Source organism: Dermacentor variabilis, chromosome 7 (genome assembly GCF_050947875.1).
Source record: "Dermacentor variabilis isolate Ectoservices chromosome 7, ASM5094787v1, whole genome shotgun sequence".
Lineage (NCBI taxonomy): Eukaryota > Metazoa > Arthropoda > Arachnida > Ixodida > Ixodidae > Dermacentor > Dermacentor variabilis.
Genome location: NC_134574.1, coordinates 154,732,703 through 154,757,977, shown reverse-complemented (window position 1 = coordinate 154,757,977; position 25,275 = coordinate 154,732,703). Strand labels below are relative to the sequence as shown.

The window sequence follows — 25,275 nt, the reverse complement described above, 5'->3', positions numbered from 1 at the left end:
GACACTCGGCGGTCATGAAAGTCTTTCGGGTGCTGCAAAACGCCCCAACCAGGCCCCGTCAGAAACTTCTGTTATACGCCAGGAGTTAAAGAAAAGACCGTTCACGAAGCGGCAGATGTCCCTCAACCGGAACATGCAATACAAGCGCAAGCGAATCACCATGTTCCCCGCTTCTTTCCTTATCCTTATTCACGTCCCTGCATTCCCTTTCCTCGAACACTTCCTCGCCACGGAGGCGTCGTTCCTAAAGCACGGCTGAAACGGAAAGCTGGTGGTATCGTGTGTTTGGTAGGTTGATCCCACCGCAACGACTGTTCACTTGCCAGAAGCAGAGCCACGGAAAGCACCGAGAAGGCCAGCATGAACTCGAAGGAATGGCTCGGACGGAAGGTCAAGGGGGCTAGAGGTATCGGCGCTGGTACGGTAAGCATGCGGCGAAGCATAACGGCACGCCCTGTGGTGGACAGGGAAACCATTCGCCCTGCACGGAAGAGCGTTTCGCACGTCACGTGTTAAGCGATAGGTCTGCAAATGAATCCATCGGTCGCAGGAGATTCCTGTGGAGGAAAAATTGGGGTAAAGTGCAGCGCTGTAACTGGCCTCTCAGTAGAGGAAACCTCAACCGCGCTGCACAAGAGGGAGAGGGAATGAAAGGAAGGAGTCAACAGCATCGCCCAACTCTGGCTGAGGTAACAGTGACAGATATGGAAAGGGCATTAGGTTTTCCCTGGGAACGAGGGCAAATAGACGAGAAAAGAGTGGAAGTAACGAAGGGGAGGCTAGAGGATTGGTGGAGGAAGTCAAGGAAGAGATAATACCATAAATCGGGAAGCTAATGTTTTCTATGCTATCTTAGATACTTATTTGGGGGGAGGAAGGGAGTGAAAAGTAGTTTGAGGAGATGGGGATATAAAGAAAAAAAAGATAGGAGTGGGAGCAAAAGGCTAGGTCGCGCCAGCCGCCGCCCGTTACAAAGGGTGTAGCCGCCATCTATCAACAGCACCAAGACGCCTCGGACGCGGAAGGTGGCTAGGCTCTCGGCCATCCTGCATAGGCGACGGCCTCTGCATTTGTGGCGCTAAAAAAAAAAAAAAGCAGAGCTTCTTGTGCGGCGTTCGGCCTTTCCTGGTATTCTGAAGGAGAGGGGGTTCTGGTGAGGTGGCCGGTACTTCGTTCGCAAGGTCGGTGAAGCCCTTCCCCTACGAAGTTGGCGCGGCATATTCAACGGCGAAAATACGAAGACAGAGAGGCGCGCAAGCACAGGAAGGATCAGCGCTGTTCAAATGAAAATTCACTTCCAAGTGACCAGCTTGCGCTGCCAGCCGTCTTCGTCTTAAGGTTTATGCTGTCCGTGCGCGTGACCTTGGCGTGATCACTGCTGCCGGTATGCAAGGGTACTTTTTCTTGAAGTCTGGAGGTTTGAATGGAAGGCGAATAACGTCATTTAAATCTATCGCGCACGCGTGCCGCGACGCTTAGTCACATGGTATTTACATATCTGTCGCCCCCATAGACCTCTCGACATTCTTCCCTCGACAAGCGCCACGCTTCGCTTTCGTCTTCCTGACGCAGACGGCTAACAACTGCAGACGACGAGGCTGGGCTCGTGCCATTTGCAGCCGCTGCTGTAGCTGTGTACCTCGCTAACTCAAACGAGCTTCGCGTCGTTTAGATTTCAACACTGCGTTGGATATGTGCGTATGCGTGTGCTTCTTTCTTTCTCTCTCTATTCCCTTCATGCCGCGTGTCGCATTTCGAGAGGCATGTTCTGCACGATCTGAAGCGTTTCGTGGGAATCCCCGACCTGTACCCGCAGCAGCTGCAGCTGCGCTGCAGGCGGCGTGACGTCACCTCGCTCGCAACCGGAATACCTCCTTCGAAGAGATGAGCGCCGGTGCGTTTGCGTCAATTATCAGTCGTTTGTTTGTGTTGCCATGTCTGCGGGGATGTGCGCGCATGCCGGTATCTCAGAAGCGGCCTCCTCGCGTGGCTATCATGTGACGATTACGCGCGCGCTAGCTGAAAGGTCGCGCGGAGAGGGGAGCTTCCGCCGCTCTCGCTGCTGCCTGTCGCACCTCGCCCGGGCGCTGAACCGTGCTCCCTGCAGGGAAGCAGAGAATGACCTTTCCCGTCAAACCTGTCTCTCTCCCTTTCTCTGTCTCTAGAGCGCGCGCCGCGCGGTTGAGGTGTCCTCTGCTGAGAGACAGTTACTGCGTTGTACTTTACCCCAATTTTTCCTACCCAACAACAAGAATCTCCTTTCTTGCTGCGACGCGTGCACCTCCTTCCCCATTCTCGGAACTGGGGAGACTCCTCCCCGCAACGTGGGGAGAAATCCGCCGTCCACGGTCTACTTCGTTCCCTAGATGCTGCTTTGTGTTTCTGCTAATAAGTGTGCGACGGCGGAGCGCTCTTCTCATCCCCGGTAGACGCTGCAGAATGAGATGTTTCATTGGATATTCTAAAGTGTGCGACGGCGGAGCGCTCTTCTCATCCCCAGTAGAGGCTGCAGAATGAGGCGTTTCATTGGATATTCTACAGCTTTACCAATTTCAAGTATTGCCCTAAATTTAACACTTGAGAAGTAGCTTAATTAATCTTGAATAATTATGCAACTAGGCAAAGTAAAAAAAAAAGACTGGCGGATCCCACGCACTGTGGGAATCGATATAAGCGAAACTTTGTATGCTGTCTGCTTTGAATGACTATAGCTAGTAGTGGTGTTGGTGCCGGATGTGTAATTTCTTCAGCGTTTAGTACAAAACGGGAGTGGCGAGTTGATGTAAAACGTTACCTCGCGTGCACCGCTGCTGTTTGTCTGCGTGGCCCACAGAACGCAGAGGGAGACGTGTTCGCGCCCGGCGTTGTTGTGCGTCATTGCTCATAATCTCCGCGAGAGGGTTGAGCATTATCATTGCCTCACATGGCACATCGCATCGTGGCAGAAGTGTTATTCTTTAATTGAATTATGGGGCTGTAAGTACTTAATTCAATCAATTCTTATAAAATTGTACGTACACATTGTATGTACACATTGTATGTACACATTAGCGGTCTGCACCACGTTTCGGTGCGTAGCGAAGACGCTCCTGTTCCGCGCGACGCTTCTTTCGGGCCTGGGCGTCCTCGACGGTGAGTGCACGCCATGGAGCCGTTTTGCTGGCGCGCTTTTAGGTGCTCCTCCTGCATACGTGGCCGCGGCACGCTGTTGAGACGTCAGCTCAAAGCGCGCTCTCTTCAGGCTATGGACGCGATTGTAATGTTCACACCGTGACAGCCCGGAACGCGACCTCCAAGCCCAGCACCTTGCATTTTTGTCGCATAGGAAGGCAAGCACAACACGTGCAATACGCACAAACCGTGAAACGCTGGTGCGCGGAGGCGAGCGCCATCTGGTGGTGTTTCAAGAAACCCAGCGGCGCGTGCGCCAAGACCATGAAGCAGCGCCCGGGAAGTCGGCACAAGAGGCCAAAGGAAACTTCGCTTTGAAAGGTTGTGTACATATACGTATATATAAAAAGCCTAAGAATTACCAGGCGCACGTACAAAACAAGCATTTATTTCGACGCTTCGGTTGAAAGGCCGGTCCCCGGCCGAATCGACGAACTCAATCTTCTTTTTGCACGTGCGCCTGGCACTTACGATTTATCAGCCACTAGACCCACAGAACACTTACGTCATATATATAAACCGAAGCCGAGAGAAGTTTGTGTGTGTGTGTGTGTGTGTGTGTGTGTGTGTGTGTGTGTGTGTGTGTGTGTGTGTGTGTGTGTGTGTGTGTGTGTGTGTGTGTGTGTGTGTGTGTGTGTGTGTGTGTGTGTGTGTGTGTGTGTGTGTAAAAGGTAGTGCATGTTAAAGCACAAAGAAATTCAAAACAAAATAATGCGACGATACGCCGAGTAGCAAGTTTGCGTACCTGAACTTCATAGAAAAGCTATATAAAGCTTATAATTTATACTCTCATAATCTTGTTCAAGTTGTTACAAGTAATTTATTCGCCTATCATATCGTAGCCTACGAAGAACAATCAAGAAATGCGTAGAAGTATGCTTACAACAATTTAGATGGTGTCTAAATATACTCTAAAGGAATTAAGATAGTCTAAAGTAATTCGGGTAAATCTACGCATGTCAAATCGAACAGCGTGATACATGCAGCACGCGCTGAGCTGTAAGTCACCGATCTTGCAGTTCAGCGCGTGCTGCATGTATAACGCTGTTCGATTTGATTTCGGAAGGGATGCATATGCTTAACACTGCACAACGTGTGTGTAAACACATATATATATAATTTAGGCTTTACCAGTAAGTTATTTGCAACAACTTCAAAGAAGATTATGAAAGTATAAATTATAAGCTTTGCAAAACCTTTCAATAAAGTCAAGTCACGCAAACTTGGTACTCGGCGTATCGCCGTATATTGATTTCAATTTGTTTGTACTTTAGCACACAGTAGCTATCACAAAATAAATGACCTCTCTCCTATCTTCTAGGCTCCGGTTTTCTTTTAATACGAATAGGATTATCTGCATTGTCAGACCAGTTTTCTTTCCGGCTATCTAACTATGCAACCAAATATATGGACCGTGATCCCGAAGATGGTGCAGTCTAGCCTAAGAATCTTGGCCGATAACGAATGTAGTGAGTCTAAAAATGTGGGCCTAGCCTCGTTCACCGCGAATCTTCAATGAACAAAAGAAAATCCTTCAAAATTTCTGCGTTGCTGGGCAGATTAAAGCCCGCGTCACAAGGCTTCCTGAAGCACAGCAGGCCGGCGCTTTTAATGCGCTGCGCCACGAACGCCCGCCGCGAAGGACAGATTAAATATCAGCGTTCGCGCGGGTCGCGCATCTCGGAGGCAACGACCTGACTTCGCGGCCGCACCGCTAGATGGCACAGGGGGTCCACAGGAAAGAGCGAGAGGAGGACCCGCGGCTGCGTACACTAAAGCCCCTTCAATAGCTTCCGCATTTTTTCAGTCCTAACCGCTGAGGAGCCGACGCCTCCTATAGCTCCGGTATGAAGTTTCTGCGCTGCTTTCTTCCGAACGTGGCCTTCCATATGTTCTTCCTGCTCTCGCCGAGAACACGCGCGCTCAGGCGGTCCGTACGCATTCCCGAGCGTAAGTACATTCGCACGCTGTCGCTGTGCCCTAAAGGAGTAGATAAGGTCTTCTCTCTATGCTTTTGCGATGCCGCACCCGTACAGCGCTCATCATCTGCATCTTTCACGCTGTGTCCATTCACACGTAGCGTGAATTTACTTCACACACTGTTCACCTTTAGCGCCATATCGGGGCACGACGAAGCTTCATCGAATAAAAATCGCAACCACTCTTCAGCTTATGCGGGTACAAGCGTCGGTATACGCTCGCGGAGAAAGCGGCCGGCGGCGCGGCCATGTGCGCGGCGGTGAAAGGGCCGGTAGAAATATAGCGGCATTTTCGCTTTCGTACGAGTGCAATCTCGGAGGCCACGCAAAAGGTTTTTACGGCGTCACCGCTAGATGGAGCAGCGTGTCCGGAGGGCAGCAGTCGAGATGAACAAGATACTGAGTACTGGTGGAAATAAAAGCAGGGAAGAAACAGAACCGGATCTGTTACAGACTTAGGTAACTGTACAAGGTATAGGTTTAGAGATTTTAAAGAAGATGCCTATTTGTCATCGCCCCATTTCATAAGGGATGCTAATAACTCATCATTATCGAAGTGCGAGAGAGGAGCCCAGCTGCAGTACCCGCCTCGTACATGACGCGTTTCGGCTATTCGTTTAATTGTACAGTTATCAATTAGTTCTGCTTTTTTTTTTGCTCGGCAAAGGCGGCAGCCTTAAGCCTTCGAGACATTGTGCAGGATGATCTGTACAGGGGGGGGGGGGAGGAAGATTGGTTACACCGCGAAAAAGAGCAAGGCGTCGCTGGACGTGTTACCCTGGCGAGCCACAGGAACGCCCTGGGCTGGGGGTCGCCGGCCTCCGCCGCCTTCCTGAACTGGTGCTCTGCCTCTCGTAGCATTCCCAGCCGCAGCAGACAGCGGCCGCGCTGCAGCGACCACCATCCACAGCAGTCGGTCGCCCGCTCCTGGCCGGCCAGCTCCAACGCCTGCGTGTACGTGTGGCTTGTCAGTCACCACGAGCAGTGGGATTTGTTTTCGCGAACTCCATACGAGATTAGTTTAGCCGACCCAGCCAGACCCTACCGCGTTTTACATACATCTTGCCAAGCCAGCCGGGCGAGTCAGTTTCACGGCCCTTGCTAGCTGGTTCATCGAACTCGCCTCGACGCTCGCTCATCCCGACCTGCAAGCGTTTACGCGAACCCGACGACTGGATTTCGGCCTGACAAGCCGACTCGACCTATTCTCAGCTCCGATTGGCCCACGGGGCTGCTACGGCCTCTCTGATTGGTTCAAAGGGCGAACATGGAGGAATTTGACACTATTCCGAATCGCAGCCCGTGCACGCTTTGACTGTACGTGCCCTGTTGAAGTGCGCGACACCCAGAGATCATCTTCGGCACGCGCGCGGCATCTTCGGTCATGGGGCGCCGACGCCACGGCGCTATTTTAACGCGAAAGCGTTAAGGAGCTCGTGTCGCAGAAAAACCGGTGTCGTCGGTGTCGTTGGCCGTGAGCGAAAAATCCTGGAAGGCAATTCATAAATAAAAGCAACTTGCAAGATGGACTGGGTGGGAATCAAACCAGGGTCTCCGGAGTGTGACACGGAGACGCTGCCACTCAGCTATGAGTTCGATGGTTCAAAGCGCGACAAAAGCGCCTCTAGTGAATGCGGTGTTGCCTTAGAAACGTGCCTTAGAAAGTTATACTGCGGTGTATATCGGTAATTATGAGCATGTAAATTACAGAAGTCTCAGTTAAACGGTAGCGAGGTACGTTTCCGCTACATTTCTTCTGCGCTTGGCGCACACGCAGAGCCATCTTGTGGCAAACACAGAAAACCGCCTCCTCGCAATGTACGGCGCTGCCCCGACCGGTGGCGCGCCACTCGCCCGCTTCTCCCCTTTGTCTCGTCAAGAGCATGCCGAGCGAATGAGTGGGCGGTGCGAACGGGGTGCGATAACGCTATCGCGTTCCGCTCTTGAAGGCGAATTAAGCTTAAGCGTCCTCCAATTTTTTTGATGTTCGTCTAGCGCGCTTCCTTACCTGTCTGACGTCACCTCGTTGGTGGTACAGGAAGCGGAAGAGCGGCTTGGAGAGCCACGGCTTGTCCGGCCAGCCCGAAGAGGCCGCGCCCAGTCGACCGAACTCTGCTAACTCTTGCACCATTGCGGGTGCCGCAGTCGTCGGCCGGGCCTGCATGCACGCAATAGAGTTTAGCGTACACGCTATTCCGGCAAACGCGGATGATTTGAGCGGATTGCCGGATGGGCGGGGCGTAAATGTGAGTGGTTGGTACAGCGCAGCCACCCGGGGATGCAAAGCACGAGCAAACAGAACCAAGTGTATACTTCTTCGCTGCTAGCTTAAATTTTCAACAGCAGTGTAACCGTGTTCACGATCACGCGGTTGCCGATCATTTGCACCAGCAGCGAAGGGAAATACACTTGCTTAGTGCCATCTTACGTGTTTGTCTGGTTGGGCTTTGCGCCACCTGGTGGCATCACCAATCCGGCCGCTCTAGGGTGCCTCGGTGTCCTCCTCGAAGAGGACGTCAGGCACCGTTGGCCGCTCACGTTTACACCCAACTCATGCGGCAAACCATTCGCGCTTGCTGAAAAGTGCGGGAAACATCCAGAATACGAAATAGATACGCGCTCGCGCGCCGCTACTCAAGCGCCCCCAAGCGAATAGCCACGGATACATGGCTTTACTAGCGGCGGCGGCTCGATACAGGGCTTCACGCTATGTGGTGGTCGCAGCATCAAGAGAACACGCCGCTGACACATTGGTAAGCGAAGCAGAGCCTTGTACGATGCGGCGACGAGAGAATGCAGCCGTATATCTTTCAATGGTTGCTTGTAGGCGCTCGAGTAGCGGCGTGCGAGTGCGCATCTATTTCGTATTTCGCGGGCATTTGTTTTTTTCTTGGGGAAAAAACAACCAGCACCACTTCAGCATGATATAAATGCTTGATTCGGAGGTTATTTACGGTGCCCTGCAACATTGTAATTAATATGTTTGCGATTCGAGCAATATTTAAAAAGTTCTCTAATTAAAAGCAATTAACTAATTGATACTTCGTGATGAAAAGGATACTGGCCGTAAGTACATACGACTACGGCTACTATGCAGTCGGTACGATTTCTCTAGAGCTCTTGGGGCGTTCTTAAAATATTGGTTCATATAAGGATGACCAACGAATTGCTCTACTTCACGCTGCGTGTGTGCATATACGTGCCGTTCTTCCTGCGGCTGTGGTGAGCGCCCTCTCGACGCCGTGTCGCGTGGCCGCGGTGCGGGACTGGGGTCGTCGCCGTATTCCAGTCAAGGGGCGACCCTCGCGGGTCACCGGGCGGCCCCCGCCGGTCGGAGGGGGAGGGGCCCGCAGGGAGGTGCCCGGGCGGCCCGTCTGCGCCGTCGCCTGCGAGATGAACGGATGCGCCAGTCAACCGACTGAGAGGCGCAAAATTAGGCCAGCTTGTTACGTGCACTCACGTTGCCGTTTTACGTAAACATCATAATAAACCTACGTCCACTGCAGGCTTCTAGAACCCGGCGGTCTCCAATTACCGCTGTCTAGCGCCAGCTTGTCCCATCTTGCATGCAAACTTCCTCATTTCATGGTGCCACGTACATACATCTCTGCCGTCATTCACTGCGCTTCCTTTCCCTCGTCACTCATACTGTAACCCCATAATAGACCACCGGCTATCTTTCCCTATCGAAACGTTCCGCACGCATTCCATTAATTCAGTATGACTGTTATGGAAACTTCACGGAATTTTGTACCTAATCCATACAGATTCCGTAAGAAACATACGGAATTCTTGGAATGGCGTACGGAACGTTTCGATACGCATTAAATAGCCTAGGTGCCCGGCCCCATCTCTCGCTATTAACGTCAACTAGAGAGTGTCGGCTACACGCGATTGCTCTCTGAGAATCCACATCGCCGTCTGCTTGTCTCTTAACGTCACGCCTAACGTGTTCCAGTTCATAAAGAGTAGTATTAAAGGAGCGCTAACACGACGCGTTCTCGAGGCGCCGAGGTTGGCTGGACGGTTAGTACTCGTCAATCATTATTGCTGTAAAGGCCGCGCACTTGTGCACGCATGGGCGAATACACGGCAGAAGCAGACGACAAACCAGAGTTGAACCTGTAAGCCGATTATTTTTGTCCGCCCTGTTTCTCGGTGCCAGTGTTTGTCCGCTTTCGTGTTCGTACGTGTGTCGCAAGTTCGCTACCGTTACGAATTTTGCTCGGTGTGACGACGTCAGGATGATATCTGTGACGCCGTGAGCCCGGCATTTCGAGACGAACTTTAGTATATCGAGTTGAAATGTATCCGGCAAGTGTTCCCCAACCTTCGTACTTTTGCGATTTAGCGTCATCATTTCGCTTAATGTCGAGAAGCGCGCGGTAGAGTTTTGTAACTTGGAACGGTGTGCGTCAGTAAATACCGAATTGGTAAATGACCTTGTTGAACTTACACACACACACATGTGCAGAAGCATCGATGATGATTGTCAACGTGAGCGAATAGCGGGAAGCTTCTAGAAAACTATTCGCTTTATCGAGGGAACGACGCCCTTGAAAGTGTACGTAGGTTTGTCGCAGGGAGGACATGGGCAGCTTATATGTGTGCATCGTGCACCTGCTGCACGTTAAAGAGCCCCCAAGTGGTCTGATTTGATCCGGGGTACCACGGCGTGCCTCATGATCAGATTGCGGTTTCGGAACGCAATACTCCAGAATTTAGATCTACATATGTACAGTCAACAGCAAAAGTTTACGGGATGCGGTTTCCCCTTCAAATGTGAATCCCTGCACTGTTAAGGCAAGACACTTCGCATGTGATGGATCACTGTGTAGGTGGCGAAGGCTGCTCCATGCTGGAACATTTATATTCGAGGCTGTGTGACCACGCTTCGCGAGAATTGAGCTTCTTGGCGGATCCTGCGTCCCGTAAACTTTTGCGGTTGACTGTACATATAGGCCGATCCCTCGTGTCGTCGCATGAGTGCGTTGTCGTCTCCAACGGCGCGAGCGTCGGTGTGGAAGGCGACTGCCACCTCTAAACCCTCAGGGAATCCGCAAAGCTCTCGGGCAAAAGCAGGCGCCTCTCAGAGAGACATGTAATGGAGAGATTGGAGTGTAGCGTGTGCCGACAAACGTATAATGGCGTATAGCGTTACCTTATGTGTGATGCACACACTGCGCGTGCGCAGTACACGCAAGCTACACACGCTGCAGGGCTCTTGCTAGCGTATATGTTATAACGTGACAAGCTAGAATTATGCCTATAAGCTTTTCCCTCTCTCCTCCCCCTACGATGTTACGATGCCCGCGGGTTTTTCTTCCCGCTCACCAGACAGTAACTACTACTACTACTACCTCCACCGCCACTGCTATACTGCCCGTGAATGCTTCGTACTGTGCTTACAAATGCAGTGGTAAAGAGAGAGAGAGATGGAGAGAGAATAAGAAACAGTAGCGCGGTCTACTCGCGCTGCTATCCCTATTCCCCCAACTGGCCCTCCCTTTCCTCTGATAACGGCTCTCGCATTCCGAACCCACGTCGCTGCTTGCTCGCGCTGAGACCCTAATATCTCTTATTGCTTCGATCACTCCTACAGTCGACGGTAGGTGTCGAGAAGGTCGAGCATTATGGCGACTTCTGTTTAGAGAGAGAGACAGCAATCGTGGTACATGGTCCGTTCCCCAGCCCGTATGACAAGGGAGAGGAAGGATTCAGCGCCCTGCTCGGGGCGGTGGCGACCGAGAGCCTGTTCATTTACTTGAGGGTGCCTGTCACAGTTGTCTGTCATCGCTCAGCGCAGCAAATGACACATATACGCGGTCTTGCAGATATTTCTATTGCAGTGAACTTGCAGCCAGGATACCAGGGACAGTGGGGGTTGCCAAAGCCCATCCATACTACCACCGCTAAAATAGAGTAAGCCGATGAAGAGGCTTTAGGGGTTGCTACGTTGTTTCAGCTGGTGTGCTGTGATTACAAGATGTACACTACATCACAGGCACTGCAACCCATTATACCCGCTGTCATGTTTATAACATTCTACCGCACTACTAAACATTGTTGCTGGCGCTCTTTGGCCGTTGTAGCCCTTGCGCCATAAAACACTAATTAATAATAATAATAATAATAATAATAATAATAATAATAATAATAATAATAATAATAATAATAACAATATGTACACTGTGTCATGGTGTCATCCGGCATTGTGGTTTGGCAGCGAGGTTGCCATTTCGTGCCTGCTGACGTGCCTGCTAGGTTTCGTGATCGGAAACGATCCTGCACTGCTTCACAGTATGTCTGTTAATGTAGTGTCACGGGGGCATCTTAGATGGATGATGCATATTCAAGTGATCGACGAATGAAAGTGGCGTGGAGAAGCTTGCTAAGTGGTCGTGGTTCTACATAAAGGTTTCTTCGTCGGCTACCCAAGTGCATGGTTAACTTTGGCGATGACATACTTCACGTGACATACTTTGTAAGATGAAACCGACTCGGGAGAAGCGTTAAGAAGATAGTGGTGAGACGCGAAGATATGCTAACGAGACGCGAAAAGCGCGAATTAACTTACATTCACAAATTTTTATTTCCGTGTTCTGCGACTGGCACCCGGCAAGCATTGTCGTATGCTCTAGATATATTTAAAAATTTGGGCAAAAACTCCCCACACTCTCAAAAAAGGTTTACACCCTTTCGGTTGTATTTTGTCCCACAACAATAATCGTCATCTGCCTTGCCCGCATTTCCTTTCTTTAACGCTGCGAGCCCGGTAAGGCTTCCTAGTCACGAACGGCTTGTGTGTGGCACAGCATTCTCGACAGGAATGTAGGGAGCGCCGAGTTTTCAAGAGAGGAAACGCAAGCAAGGCAGATGACGATTATTGTTGTGGGACAAGATAAGCCCCATAGGGTGTAAACATTTTTAAGAGTTGTGCACTGGAAAATTGTCGCTTTGTGCATAGAATTCTGTTGCTTATGAATACTCTGCCCAAAGCTTAAACTTTCCAAAGAATGCCACGCACACTCTGACGATCTCCCCAGTAAACTCGTTTTTACCATCATTATAGTGTTCGGCAAATGAAAGAAATCTTGTAGCGCTTTGTTTCTCGCACAAGCTGTCCACCGACGCGCTCGCCTGCGTTCCACACTGTAAAAAATGTTTACACCCTTAAGGGTGTTTTCTTGTCGCACCGGTAACACCCTTACCGTAAGGGCCTTACAAAACTTTACAGAGGCCGACAACGGAGCTCTAACGAGAAGTACGATGACAAAAGACGTAGTTGAAAACTATGTAATCATTCCGACTGCCTTAGGCGCACAGAAATATCCAACAAGAGAATTTCACAGAGACAGACATGAAACTCTCATATATATAAATATTCTGAACTCTCGCAGCCCTCTCCTTCTACCACGTGACCGGCTTCCTGCATTTCACAAGCGTACTTCTTTTCTACTTTGATAGGGAGGGGAGGTTGTTAGACCTGGTCGTCGAGTAGCTCCTCGGCGAGCGACTGCAGCCCCTCGAGCTCGAGCTCGTCCAGCCACGCGTGCTGCGTCAGGGCCAGCATGCCGAGCCACTGGAGCTGCTTGGACGCGTGGCGCTCGCACAGCTCGGCGCACTCCGTGAAGTGGCGCCGCCTGTACAGGCTGAGCGCCTGCTGCACGGGCTCCATGTCCGCCGCCGTCCCCGAGCTGCATGGGCGCGCGCGGCGAGGCTTAATGAGGGGGGCACTCGCGATCCTCGAACTGTGGACGTTTTATTAGAATGTGAAGACATCTATCTGCCCAGCGGTCGATTTCGGCACCACTGGCCTCCTTGAAACCCTTGGGTTCAGCGAGAGTAGGGGAAAAGTAGACGTGTCCGCAATAAAGATTAGTATTGAGGCGATTGGAAGATTGGTGGAAGAAAAGTAGGGGAACGACAAAAGACGGAGACGTGCGAAGGCAAAGTTCGCAATAGGGGGTCAGAAAATTTGGTTGTGAGAGTTCATAGCGGTTTTTCTTTCTTTTTTTTTTTTTTTAAAGCTTGGGTAGGACATTAGGCAGTATAATAGCAAGAGCTTGGTGGCACAACCCACCGCCGCGTTCCAAAGGGGCCGCTCATAACATCCATCCATCCATCCATCCTCGTTGCGCCGAGAAGTAGCAAAGTGAACCGCTGTAGCTAGCATGCTGCTGCGTTTCGAACTTGCCTTAGGAGGAAGCTTTAGCACGGGTCCGACTCCGACGCGGCCTATTCAAACACATGTAAAACGCAGAAACGCTTTTCTGAGATAACCCCTGGACCGATTCTAATGAAATGTGCTGTATTTGAGAGAGAAAGTTAAATTCCGGTGACTGTTGGTAGCGGAATTACGATTTAGGACCTGAATTACGTTATACGAATTTTTAAAAATTCCTAAGTGTGAAAAACAGAAACAGGAAGTTAAAAAAATAATTGCTCTGCATCAAGAACAGATATCGTGGTTCTGTAAACGGCATTCATTAGATCCTTCAAAGCGGACAAATTCGATGTGTCAATTTATATCTTACTTAATTCGTTACGTTTTGTGCAAGGGTTTTCCAAAAGCTGTATTTTCATATTACAAAATTTTTTTTGAGATTCATATGTAACATATCAATTTTGTCCGCTTTAGATATTCTATTAGATGCAATTCACAGAACTGTGTTATACAGAGTGGTAAACTTGTTTTTTGCCAACTTCTAATAAAAATTGACGACTTAAATGAAAAGTTCGAAACAGACAGTCACTATAGTTTTTCTTTTAATGCAACAAACCTCGTCAAATTCGGTGCAGTGGTTTCCGAGGAAAACGAATCCTCCTTTTACATGTATTTAGATAGGAGCTCCCGAGCTAAAGCTTCCTCCTAATAGCCTCCGAGATCTACCGGCGCGCCGCCCGATCTCGGAGGCTGTGTTTTAACTGAGAGAACTACCTGGAGTGCTAGCTGGACAGTGTCAAATTCCACCATGTTGTGTAACTTGTGATCTGGCCAGCTTCGATTGGCCAGCTACGGCTTCTCTCATTGACTCAAAATGCCGCCACTGCAGAATTTGGCAAAAGGACGAGTTATTTTCTCAGCTAAAACCTATGCTGAAAGTGTTCGCACTTCAGAGAAAAAAAGAATTATTGGCTGGTCGGAACGCTCGCAGTACACTGTAACCTTTATACCCCCTTTTGATATTTTATTAGATACATTTTTTAATCAAACCAGTGTGACCAATCATCCCCCCCCCCCTCGTGGTTACGAGCCATGTTTGAGGCAACAACAACTACTACACTGTAACCGCAAAGTGAACTCTCACAAAGGAGGAAGAGGAGCTTCGTCTCGACGAGTTCAACAGAACAAACAAGATATTAAATATTCAGTTACAGTACGAGACCTTGACCCCGGACAGGAAGTTAACGTAAATAATCGAGTACTTACACGACATGTTTCGGCTTTCATTGTTGTTTTCGTTGTCTTTTTTTTTTTTTGCGTTAAAGGGACCGACAACCAATTTTTGTGGTACCCCTCTTTTTAGCTCAACGGAAAGCTTACCGGTCTGAGTGCCCAATCATACAGTGGTAACGCGGAAAACGCCGTGTAACATTTTGTGTCCAAAATTTTCCCATCTGCATTGAGGATGTTGTCGTGCTCAAGAAACCTGCTGGAAACAGTGTTAGGTGAGCGCGATAGCGATTATACGCCGGCGTTTGTGGATAGCAGACGACAATTGCGGCGACAGCTGTTAGGAAGTGATATTTTGTTTATCAAACCGATGTTCCTGCGGTTCATATTCCCTGAAGTGATGAATAATTGTTGCAATACTAGGTGGCGTCCAAATTTACGCCCAAGCGACGGCTCCCTCCAAGTAACAGAAACTGATCTCGAATACCATGGTGTTGCTGGCTGCGTGCGCTAGGCTGTGTTTTAGCCAAGCCAAGTTAAATGCTAGGATATGCAATTGTAGTCAGATAAAACTTAAGTCTGCAGTGAAGCTCCGCCCACGCCCTCATAACCGCCAGCCATGGTTCCTCCGCGCTGCTGCAAATAGTTCGTACTTCAAACTTCCCATGTCACCTAACTAAGGCGGTAACTACAAAAATAAAATTATAAGCGGGTAATTTTATGTTTTCACTCGTGGAACGGTGAGAGCCTAATTCTTTATTTAACTGAAATAAAACGCTTGCTTCGCTGCAACTATTTACTGTCGGGTTTCACTACAGTTGGCACTGAAGTTTCATGAGTAAAACTGACTCAGCAGTGAAATTAACTGTACCGCGACCTTTTGCAGGGGACTCTATACACTTTGCCCATATCTGCTGCACACCTCATCGCTTCCGCCCATGAAAAGGCTCTTCAAGAACAGCAGACGCTCCGGAGGTATCAAGTATACGAAGCCATATTGAAAACGTCGCATCACGACGACTTCGTTTGCTTCTGTGATTGGTTAGCGGATTAACACAACTCCGCTAGACATTCTAGTACACTCTAACTCCGCGCGGCCCGTGTGCCTTGGTTGCCAACTGCCGTTTCTTTTTAAGTTGTATCCCACTATAGTGATACGGCACTCATTCGCGACACAATTCGTCGTCGGTGGCATTTTGTATCTCACAGAGACCACAGAACTCGGGCTACTAACTCGCAAATTCGCGCGCTTACAACAGCTTTCCTGCTCAGGCATGCAGTGAACAGCTCTGCCCACGTTGGGCTGCTGAGCACGAGGTCGCGGGATCGAATCCTGGCCACGGCGGCCGCATTTCGATGGGGGCGAAATGCGAAAACACCCGTGTGCTTAGATTTAGGTGCACGTTAAAGAACCCCAGGTGGTCAGAATTTCCGGAGTCCTCCACTACGGCGTGCCTCATAATCAGAAAGTGGTTTTGGCACGTAAAACCCCAAATATTATTATTAACAGCTCTGCCCACGGCCACTCGATGCAAAGCAAAGCAAGCATCGAACGGCCGTGCTTTGCCACTCCACTGGTCACCACGAAGGCAACGTCACTCGGTAGTTTTTTTTTTTTTACTTCGTTATGCGCATAGAACAAAGTGCAAAAGCCTCATAAGATAAGCACTACAATTTCAAACAATAACTACGCGATGCTTAATAACAGCCGACTTACCTACTGTGATCTACATGTACATCCGAAGTGCCAAGGCTTCACCGCCAGATCGGGCCACTTGCCTGTTTTCGCGACATTCTGTGTCAAGTTAAAATTATTGTTCTTAGTTAAATCACGAACGGCATGCCCGATTCTGTTACGATAAATCACGGTCTTTTCGTTTCTGCCAACATCTCGCTACACGTTCCGGCCGGTTGTCAGTCCCTTTAAATGAAGGCCCTGCAGCACCTTGAAAGCCTAACCAAAAAAACTGGCAAGCCTCACAGCGTTCGAAATAGCTTACTATAATGAGTTTTCTACGGGTCAGTTTGTGTCTCATTTGCCGGGAGGTGTATGTGTGTCGCGACCACCGACGTCATGACGCAGAAGCAGAAGGCCCGGTGGTAACGTGGGAGCTGCAAGACGTCGGAATGTTTTGGCACGTCGCTCAGCAGTCCGTAACCGATAACAGACCACCGAGCGATATAACAATCACCGAACGAAACACGGTTCTCCTGAGAAACGAAACCGGAGATTGTTCGTAGAAAAGCTATAATATAGTATATTATTTAAGGTGCTCTGAGTGTTGCCAGGTATTTTTTCTGGGGTTTCGAGGTCCACGATTTTCATTCAGCTAAGAAAAAGGAACAAATGTGAAAAAATAATGTCATGTCCTTTAAACCTGTTCGTCGTCTCCTCGACAATGCTTGCACTCACACTCCTATCATGGTTTTGGCACGCAAAACCCCAGAATTATTTCGACAACGTTCGCCGTTTGTTTCTTATATATATATATATATATATATATATATATATATATATATATATATATATATATATATATATATATATATATGCTCAGAATGTTTTGCATTTTATGCAGTGCTTTATGCCAGTACATGCGTCTGATGTCTAGGACATAATTACACTGTACTGTAACTAGTACACTGTAACACAATGTTTCATGGCACGTGTACCGTTGCGCCCTCTGCTGAGCTTTCTTCTTTTTTTGTTTTTTTTTTTTTTGCGATGAAGTATATTGACAAGTCACAGCTCAATGCCGCAGGAATAAGTGCTGTCTCTTGCAGCTGTGGTTGTACATCTACAGCGTTTCGCAGCTACTGCGCCGTCCGCGCAAAGTGAATCGCGGTCGCAATAACAGCGAGGAAGTAAGGACACGTGCTTTGCGCCGCGGAAGGACGTCGCGCTCAAACGTGCGAATGCGCGCAAACACACTCACTTGTCCGTCATTTGGCCTGCAGCGCTCGTCTGCTCGCCCGACGTACCGCTGAAGGTGTTGGGGGGTGTGGGTGTGTGTGAGTCGGCACGACGCGTTGCTCCGGCAACGATCGCTTGCGCTGCTGTTTGTTGGAAATGCCGGCAGGCGGCGCACGCGATCGGCAGCAGCGCGCAGCGTTTCGAAGCCAGATCGTAGCCAAGCCGTCTCCTCTAACGCGGTGTTAGAGCAGACGACTTGTCGATGACGGCAATACTTGCGTGTAACGTTTGGTCATTGTCTGGTACACTCTAGTGTGGAGACAGCGCGAGAACCATATAGGACACATTTCGTTAGGGCGTCGCAGTGACCCTGCACGAGGCAATGGGATTTAGGGATTGTGAAGGAAGGGTTAAGGAATCCGCAGTGGAAAAAAAGAAAAGCGACTAGAGTATTGATGGTGCAAAACCAGGGAACATAAAGGATTTGTTTTAGAGCAGTGGATGTCTTTCGCAATTAATGACTTGTTAACACGAACCGTGAGCCTTATAAAGACCGAAAGTAGGCACAGAAGAAAGTTAGAAGTGACGAGCTTAGCGGCATCCGCCACCACCCGCTTTCCAATAGGACGCTCATAACATCCATCCATCCATGTATCCGTCAGGTTTTATGTGGGGCTTGAGAGCGCTAGATGCTGTGGCGCTAGCTGGGAGATTAATCAGTTTATTTATTTATTTACATGATACTGCAGAGCTATTTGATCCAAGCAGGAAGGGCAAATTCAAAGAAGGAATACAATGCTTTGTGCAAACAGAAATGTGCATATATGTTAAGATGCATGCACGTAGATATAAAACACTTCCAAATGCGTATACAGATCTGGCACCTCCAAAAGAATCGCAATGCAAGGGGCAAAAAACTCTAGTAGAGGTTAAAAAATATCGTTATAACGGCCTTTTTTAAAGTTTCCACGCTTGAGGTAGTGAATTGCAGTCAGCTTTTGTTTTCGGAAAGAAAGAGAGCTTGTGGAAATTTGTTTTTGCGAAATGAAGAGTTAAGCGTGTGTGTGTCGTGTCTTGCGGGTTAAAGTCGGCGTAACATATGCCGAGCTTTCCGTGTAACAATGAGTGCAAAAATTCTATCCTCGCTATTTTTCTTTTGGTACAGAGAAGTTTTGTTCGATTACTTTTCATGGGGAGAGATGGAGAGTCAAAATTCCTGTATTTGTTGTAGATGAATCGCACGGCGCGCCTTTGAAGGTTCTCAATCTGTGCAATTTATATATATATATTTTTTTTCGTGTGAGGATCCCACACTACGGCGGCATGCTCAAGTTTTGGCCTAACGATAGATCCATAAGCTAATTTCTTCACACTATGAGGGGCTCCCCTTAACGTGTGTCTTAAAAATCCGAGTTTTTTTCATAGTAGATGAAGTTATAAAGCAAAGGTGGTCACTCCAAGTAAGCTGGTTGTTTATGATCACGCCCAAATATATGTATTTTGTGACCTGAGTCACAGATGTAGTGTTGAGGGTGTAGTTAAACGTAAGAGGCGTCTTCTTCCTGGTGACGCTCACAAACACTGTTTTAAAGACAAAACATCATTCAGAGCAGTATTCGGCAGGCTTTGATGTAAAGCAGAACGTATTTATTTAAACAACATGCAATCATCGGCAAGAAAGTTAATTTCGACGTTTTCATCAATAAGGGAGGCCAAAACATTTATATACCCAAATACAACAGAGGTCCCAGCACACTCCCCTGCGGAACACCTGATGTGACCTCAAGTGGAGAAGAACAAAAACCGTCAATTTCCACATATTGTGTTCTCTGCTTTAAGTAAGCAGCAATCCATTTTGTGAGTGAACCGAACGTATACTATTCGCAATAGCCTATAGTAACTCAGACCTTTCTTTTTACTCATCACTCACTAATTAAGTTTAATTACCCAACTTTTTTTCATTACTGGTTGAAGACCCCAAGCATGACACGCAGATTTGTAGAGCACCTTCAGAAGCCACCGATCGAGTTGTTTCCTTTACAATACGTCTCACGTAGTCCTTTTTTTTTTTTCCCGAGTTGCAAAGAAAGCCCGCGAAATATATAAAAAAAAAAAGCCACGCGACGGAGCGTTGCGCAATGGCATCGTGCTGCTCTCAAGCGTGCGTTCGGTGAACAAGGCTTTCCCCCCTTCCCCTACGGGAGCAACACTCATCTCGTCAAACCCCGCAAGCGTTTTCCAGACAAATCGCTGCCGGTTAATTGACCCCCCTTCATGTCCGCTTGAGTTACCGGTTGGAGGCCCTCCGCGTAACGGGTTGAAAAAGCCACCTTCCTCGCCGTCACGGCTGAATTCCACGAAACGCGCTCCTCACGCGTGCTTTGTCATCTCTCGTCTCACCGGTGTCGGGGGGCGCCGTCACGGCTCTCAACATAATTTCCCTGACGACCCCCGTGCGCACTGTTGAATGGCCTCGACGTCATTGCAGCTGCATCCAGTACGGAGAAGACAGCTAAGAAAAGCATGGCGAACCGTAGCAAATGCTACAACCTCTACGCTCTCAAAGTGAAAAAAAAAAAGAAAACGAGAAAGGTCTAGCACAAAAATACACAAGAGGTACGTTCGATTGGCCTGCACCACCTGAACCAGTTCACGAGTTGCTGCACCCCGCCGTTCGTTTCAAAAGGTTGCTGGAAAGGTGCAGGGCTGGTTCGTGATTTTGCTGCACCCACTCCATGGCTGTCGGCGCCGATTCGGTGTAAACGTACAGGTGCGAAGCAGCAGCGTAGCAGACGACGCAGCTTACGCACGTCTGATGTGTCTACGCAAGTGTGTGTGTGGGGGTGTATTTACGCCCCAGTAGCCGATCATACCTCGTCGTCGTGTCGTCTTTTCACCGTGTGTTCGTTCCTTTTAGCGCTACCATCAGTTTTAAAGATCATACCTGTAGTACAGGACCTCTCAAACATACACATTCCGTGCACGTTAGTCGGACATAACGTCTGCACTGCGTCTGCACCTCGGCATTCGTCTCGAGTACCGCGTTGTGCCTGCACTACAGAACTCGAGCAGCACAGTTAACTTTTCTGTACAGCTGCACAGGTAACCTTCTATGCAAATGAGGGGGGAAGGGGGCACTTTTACTAGTACAGATGTGAATAATGCCCACCATTCGGCATGAAGACGCGTAAACCCGCAAAAGAGAGATGAAATAACCTGGATCTCGCAGGTACGCCCTGTGAGATGCACCTCTCCTTTACTTGGCAAACAAAGGGCCACATCAAATGGACTCGCGCATGAAAGATGCTCAGGAAGAACTTTGCCAAAAACAAGTTAACAAGCGAAAGTGCAAAATAAAGATTTCTAGTATAGCGTTTGTTTGAATTAGCTCTGGAATAATTATAGAGAAATATAGATTTGCGGAACATACAATCAGAGTTATTTTGGATCCCTCGTTTGCTGCTCCACCAAGTTAAGTGCCAGAACCGACACGTATTGTTATTTGGGAAGTTGCGTAGCGATGCGTGGTCACCGGGTCCAGTACAACAGCTTAGAGCGCAGGACGCTGCCGTTCTAGACGTGCTGCGCCCACCGCGGAAGCTTAGAAAAACACGCACGTTAGCACAGAAGTTGCTACGTCAGGCGGCTCGATTGATAAGTGTACAAGCGTCATTCAGAATACACGGAACTGTTCTCCACTTCCGGCGGCGTTTTCTCTGCTTCCTTTTTAAATAAAAAGTTGTTGATCCATAAATATTCTCACAAACAATTTTCGCTTTTCCTCCCTGTTTGGCTGTTGCCTTGGCTCTCTCCCTTAGTAGATCGCTTAATTTCCCAACTTCTTGCGACTCTTGTTTCCAGTTGCCAATTTTGCACGAAAAGAGCTCTACAATTAGGGAAAAACCAGACGAGTTAAAGGGTGACAGTCATATTGCTTATGGGTTTAACGGTTATTGCAGGGTCTGATGATGGACGCTCTTTTGTATTATTTTATTTTCCACCCTTATCTAACCCATATCGCGGGTATATGGTTCCGAGGATCTGTCAGCGTCGCGGCGAGCCGTCACTCGAGGAAATAATGAAGCAAAAGGAAAAGTTAAACGCAATTGGCATTTTCTCCGGCCAGAACTCGTTCCGCGAGCATATAGACCAGCTGACTATATGAACCAAGTCCCTTTCCTGGCCCCTGGATCAGTCTAAACAAGGAAGGTTGAACTAACGAAGCAACAGCGATGCACGTGATAGTTTAATAGATGGTGACATAAAAATTATGTTGGGCATTATAAATAAAATAAAATATAATTAAATCGATAAAGTACGCCCTGCCTGCTGCAATAGATGATGACAACTGAACTCATCTTCGAGTTAATCGCGCGGGCACCGAATCTGAGAAAACTCGCTTCCACAACCCAGGAGATGCCGATAACTACCGCCATCCAAAAGGAGTGAAAAAATTGTTGGCAACCATTCCACTCTGTGAAGATGGAATGGCAACGAGAGCTGACAACAGTCAAAGCTCTCATTTCGGCATTTCATTGCCATTAAAAAAGAAAGCCCCAACGCAAAAATTAATCACTGATTACAAGAAAGCTAACTTCGACGCATTTAACCGCGAACTTGCACACTTCTACGAAGATTTTCGACAGTCATACTCTGCTCGCTCGGTCAACGCCAATTGGGAATTATATAAAAACACTATGCTAAACTTAAAAAACATATATATCCCTACTATCCTTATAAATACCGACAAAAATAACCAGTGGTTCACGCAGCACCTAAAACGTCTACTTAATAAGAAAAAACGCCATTATCGGAAAGCAAAGTTAACTAATAACCACAGAGCTTGGGATAGGTACGAACTAAGCGTCAAAAAATACATCAAGGAATTGAAAGCTTCCAAAAACAAATTTTTTTCAACTGACCTCTTATCAATCCTTCAGTCGAACCCTCGTAAATTCTTTCAGATTATCTCCCCGCCTAAGCGCCAAACTCAGCTGCAACTATCAGACGACGACAATGTACTAATTGACACTGAAAAATGTGCTACAGCCCTTAACAATTTCTTCACGTCAGTATTTTCTCCTGCTATAAACTTCAGTTCTGACGAATTAGCATGCCACTCGCTGTCCACAATGCCCGATATCCAAATTAACACTGATGGAATAGCTGCGCTAATACAGGCTCTAAAATTATCCTCCTCGGCTGGTTGCGATCAAATCAGCAGCAAATTACTTAAAAACACCAGTTCCCTGTCAAGCGCAATACTTAGCTTGCTTTTCCAACAATCAATCAGTACTGGTGAAGTTCCCCACGATTGGAAAAAGGCTCAAATCATTCCCGTCCATAAATCTGGTGATCAAACAAAAGCATGTAACTATCGTCCAATTTCTCTAACCAGTATCCCCTCTAAACTGCTGGAACATATCATAGCAACCAATCTAATGCACTACCTTTAATCAATTAACTTCTTCTATTCATATCAGCACAGTTTTAGAAAACTATTATCCTGCGAAACTCAGCTCTCTGAATTCACCGATGAAATCTTACAACACATGGACAATCACCTACAAATTGACGCCATCTTCTTAGACTTTTCGAAGGCCTTCGACCGCGTCCCTCACAATCACCTACTTGCCAAATTATCTACTCTTGGAATCCCCCCATCACTGATTACTTGGATCGAACATTTCTTAAAAGGACGCGTACAATACACATCCGCTAACTCTCATGACTCGCACCTTTCTGATGTTACATCCGGTGTCCCCCAGGGAGCAGGCTTATCCCCGCTGTTATTTTTAATCTATGTCAATGACCTGCCATGTAACACAAAAACTAGACTGCGTCTTTTTGCTGATGACTGCGTCATCTACAACGCCATCCATAACCCTGGTGATTCCATTGACCTACAAGAAGACATAGACACTATCGTTTCATGGTGTGAAAAATGGTTCATGCCTCTTAACCTTAATAAGTGCCAATTTATGTCCTTTTCACGTAAGCGCAGTGCTGCAAATTACGCGTACCACATAAGCTCAACTACAATACCACGAACAGACTGCTATAAGTATCTAGGTGTTCACTTGACATCATCATTATCATGGGTTACTCACATTGAAACAATATGCGCAAACGCCTCGCGCACACTTGGTTTCTTGCGTCGCAATCTGAAATCTGCATCGCCCGCTATAAAAAAACTTGCATATCAGACATACGTTCGGCCGAAACTGGAGTACGCATCATCTATCTGGCACCCCTCGCAAGCATATCTCACCTACGAATTAGAAGCCATTCAGAATCGTGCTGCACACTTTATCATGTCAAACTACTCAAGTAAAACCAGCATAACTGAACTAAAACGCACACTCGATCTTCCCAGTCTCCAATCACGTCGTATCATATCGCGTCTATGCATGCTTCACTCTTACTACTATCACCCAATAGCCAGACACCCTCGACTACAACCCCCGCCTAGAATCTCTCCCCGCCTCAACCACAGCTGTCCAATCGCGCACATTCAGTGCCGTACGTCTTCGATGAGGGATTCTTTTTTTCCAAATGCAATAGCGCTGTGGAACACTCTGCCCGACAGTATTGTTTCTTCCGCCGACCACACGACTTTCCGTGAGAAACTAACAATCCACTACACCTAGAATGGTTCGTCTCAAATGCATTTGCTTATTGACCCCTTCTAAGTAATTAAATGATAGTGATTCGTTCTCACGCATAATATGTTTTTAATAGTATTTATGTACTATATATTTTGTTGTATATTATGGTTTCTTTACAGTGATTTTGATGATCTACTGCTTGCTCGGTTCCCTCCTGAGCGTTGTTTCCTTTTCTATTCTTCGTCTATCTTTTCTTCCTCTTTTCCCTCTTTAGCGTGATGAAGAGTACCTGATACTTTGTTTGCCCCCGCCTTATGTAATGCCTCCGGGCCTTTAAGGCTTCAATAAATGAAATGAAATGAAATGAAAAGCAAAGTGCGAATTTCACCTCCGCCGCGGGTCGGCCTGAAGCTAGTGCAATGCCGGGCCGACTCGCGGCGAAGGTGAAACAGGTGTTAAGCACTCCCCCATACGTGGGCCGATGCCGAAGTTAGCGTAATGCCGGGCCGACCCGCGGCGGAGGTGAAGCAGGTGTTAAGTGCTCCCTTACGTGGGGCGATCCCGAAAATAGTGCAATACCAGCCCGACCCGCGGCGGAGGTGCAGTTCGCCATTCAGGGGTCCACATACACAGCTTCGCTGGTCATCCTTCTTCACAGAGTGGAACGGCACCGAGATTTTTTTTAAGGGCTCGGTCTCGCTCGGTCAAACAGCCGCAACAAAAGCGCGTACATCTTCTGTCTCTGCTTTCCCCCCGCCCCTGCGGTAGCAATACCCGCGAGCATCCATCCCTAACTGCGTGTCTGCGCAAGATGAGTTCGCATGACTTTCTGTACCGCACACCGCGTTTTCCAGAGCACCGGGGGTATAATGAGGCTTTCGCCTTAAAAAGCGATCGTGGCACAGTGGTTAGAGTACCGGGCTTCTGTGCTCCACGGCAGAGGTTCAATGTATTATTCCTGTTGTTAGTTACACGTTATACTTCTCTTTTTTTTTTATTAAGGCGAGGAGAGACAGTAGTATATATACCAACATACCTATAGCGGAAAACGCCAAGAACGAGGCAAGGAATGCGGTCGCATTAGATACCCCTCGCATTCCAGCCCGGTATTGTCGCGTCGCGTGGCAACTGCAGGGTTAAACGCGCGCGCCGCCACGGCGTATCCGCACGCGTTTGTTTTCGCCAAGGGGGGGCTCCAGCTCGGGT

At 48.3% G+C, this 25,275-nt stretch overlaps 1 protein-coding gene across 6 annotated transcripts in view; it reads right to left on the bottom strand.

Moving 5' to 3' along the window:
* The window catches only part of BBS8 (tetratricopeptide repeat protein 8), a 40,500-nt gene extending 16,750 nt beyond the window's left edge, over positions 1–23,750 (bottom strand). Inside the window, exons 1-5 of one of the 6 annotated variants that reach the window (XR_012829689.1) lie at positions 17,484–17,699; positions 12,637–12,847; positions 8,354–8,536; positions 7,159–7,308; positions 5,928–6,098 (exon numbers count right to left, since the gene is read on the bottom strand). Coding sequence is in view for 5 of the 6 variants with exons in the window: in XM_075699736.1 (XP_075555851.1) it covers positions 5,928–6,098; positions 7,159–7,308; positions 8,354–8,536; positions 12,637–12,847; positions 17,484–17,494 (726 nt within the window). In the remaining variant the exon portion in view is untranslated. The other 5 variants (XM_075699735.1, XM_075699734.1, XM_075699736.1 and 2 more) reach the window with 5 other exon arrangements.
* Between the last annotated feature and the right edge of the window lie 1,525 nt (positions 23,751–25,275).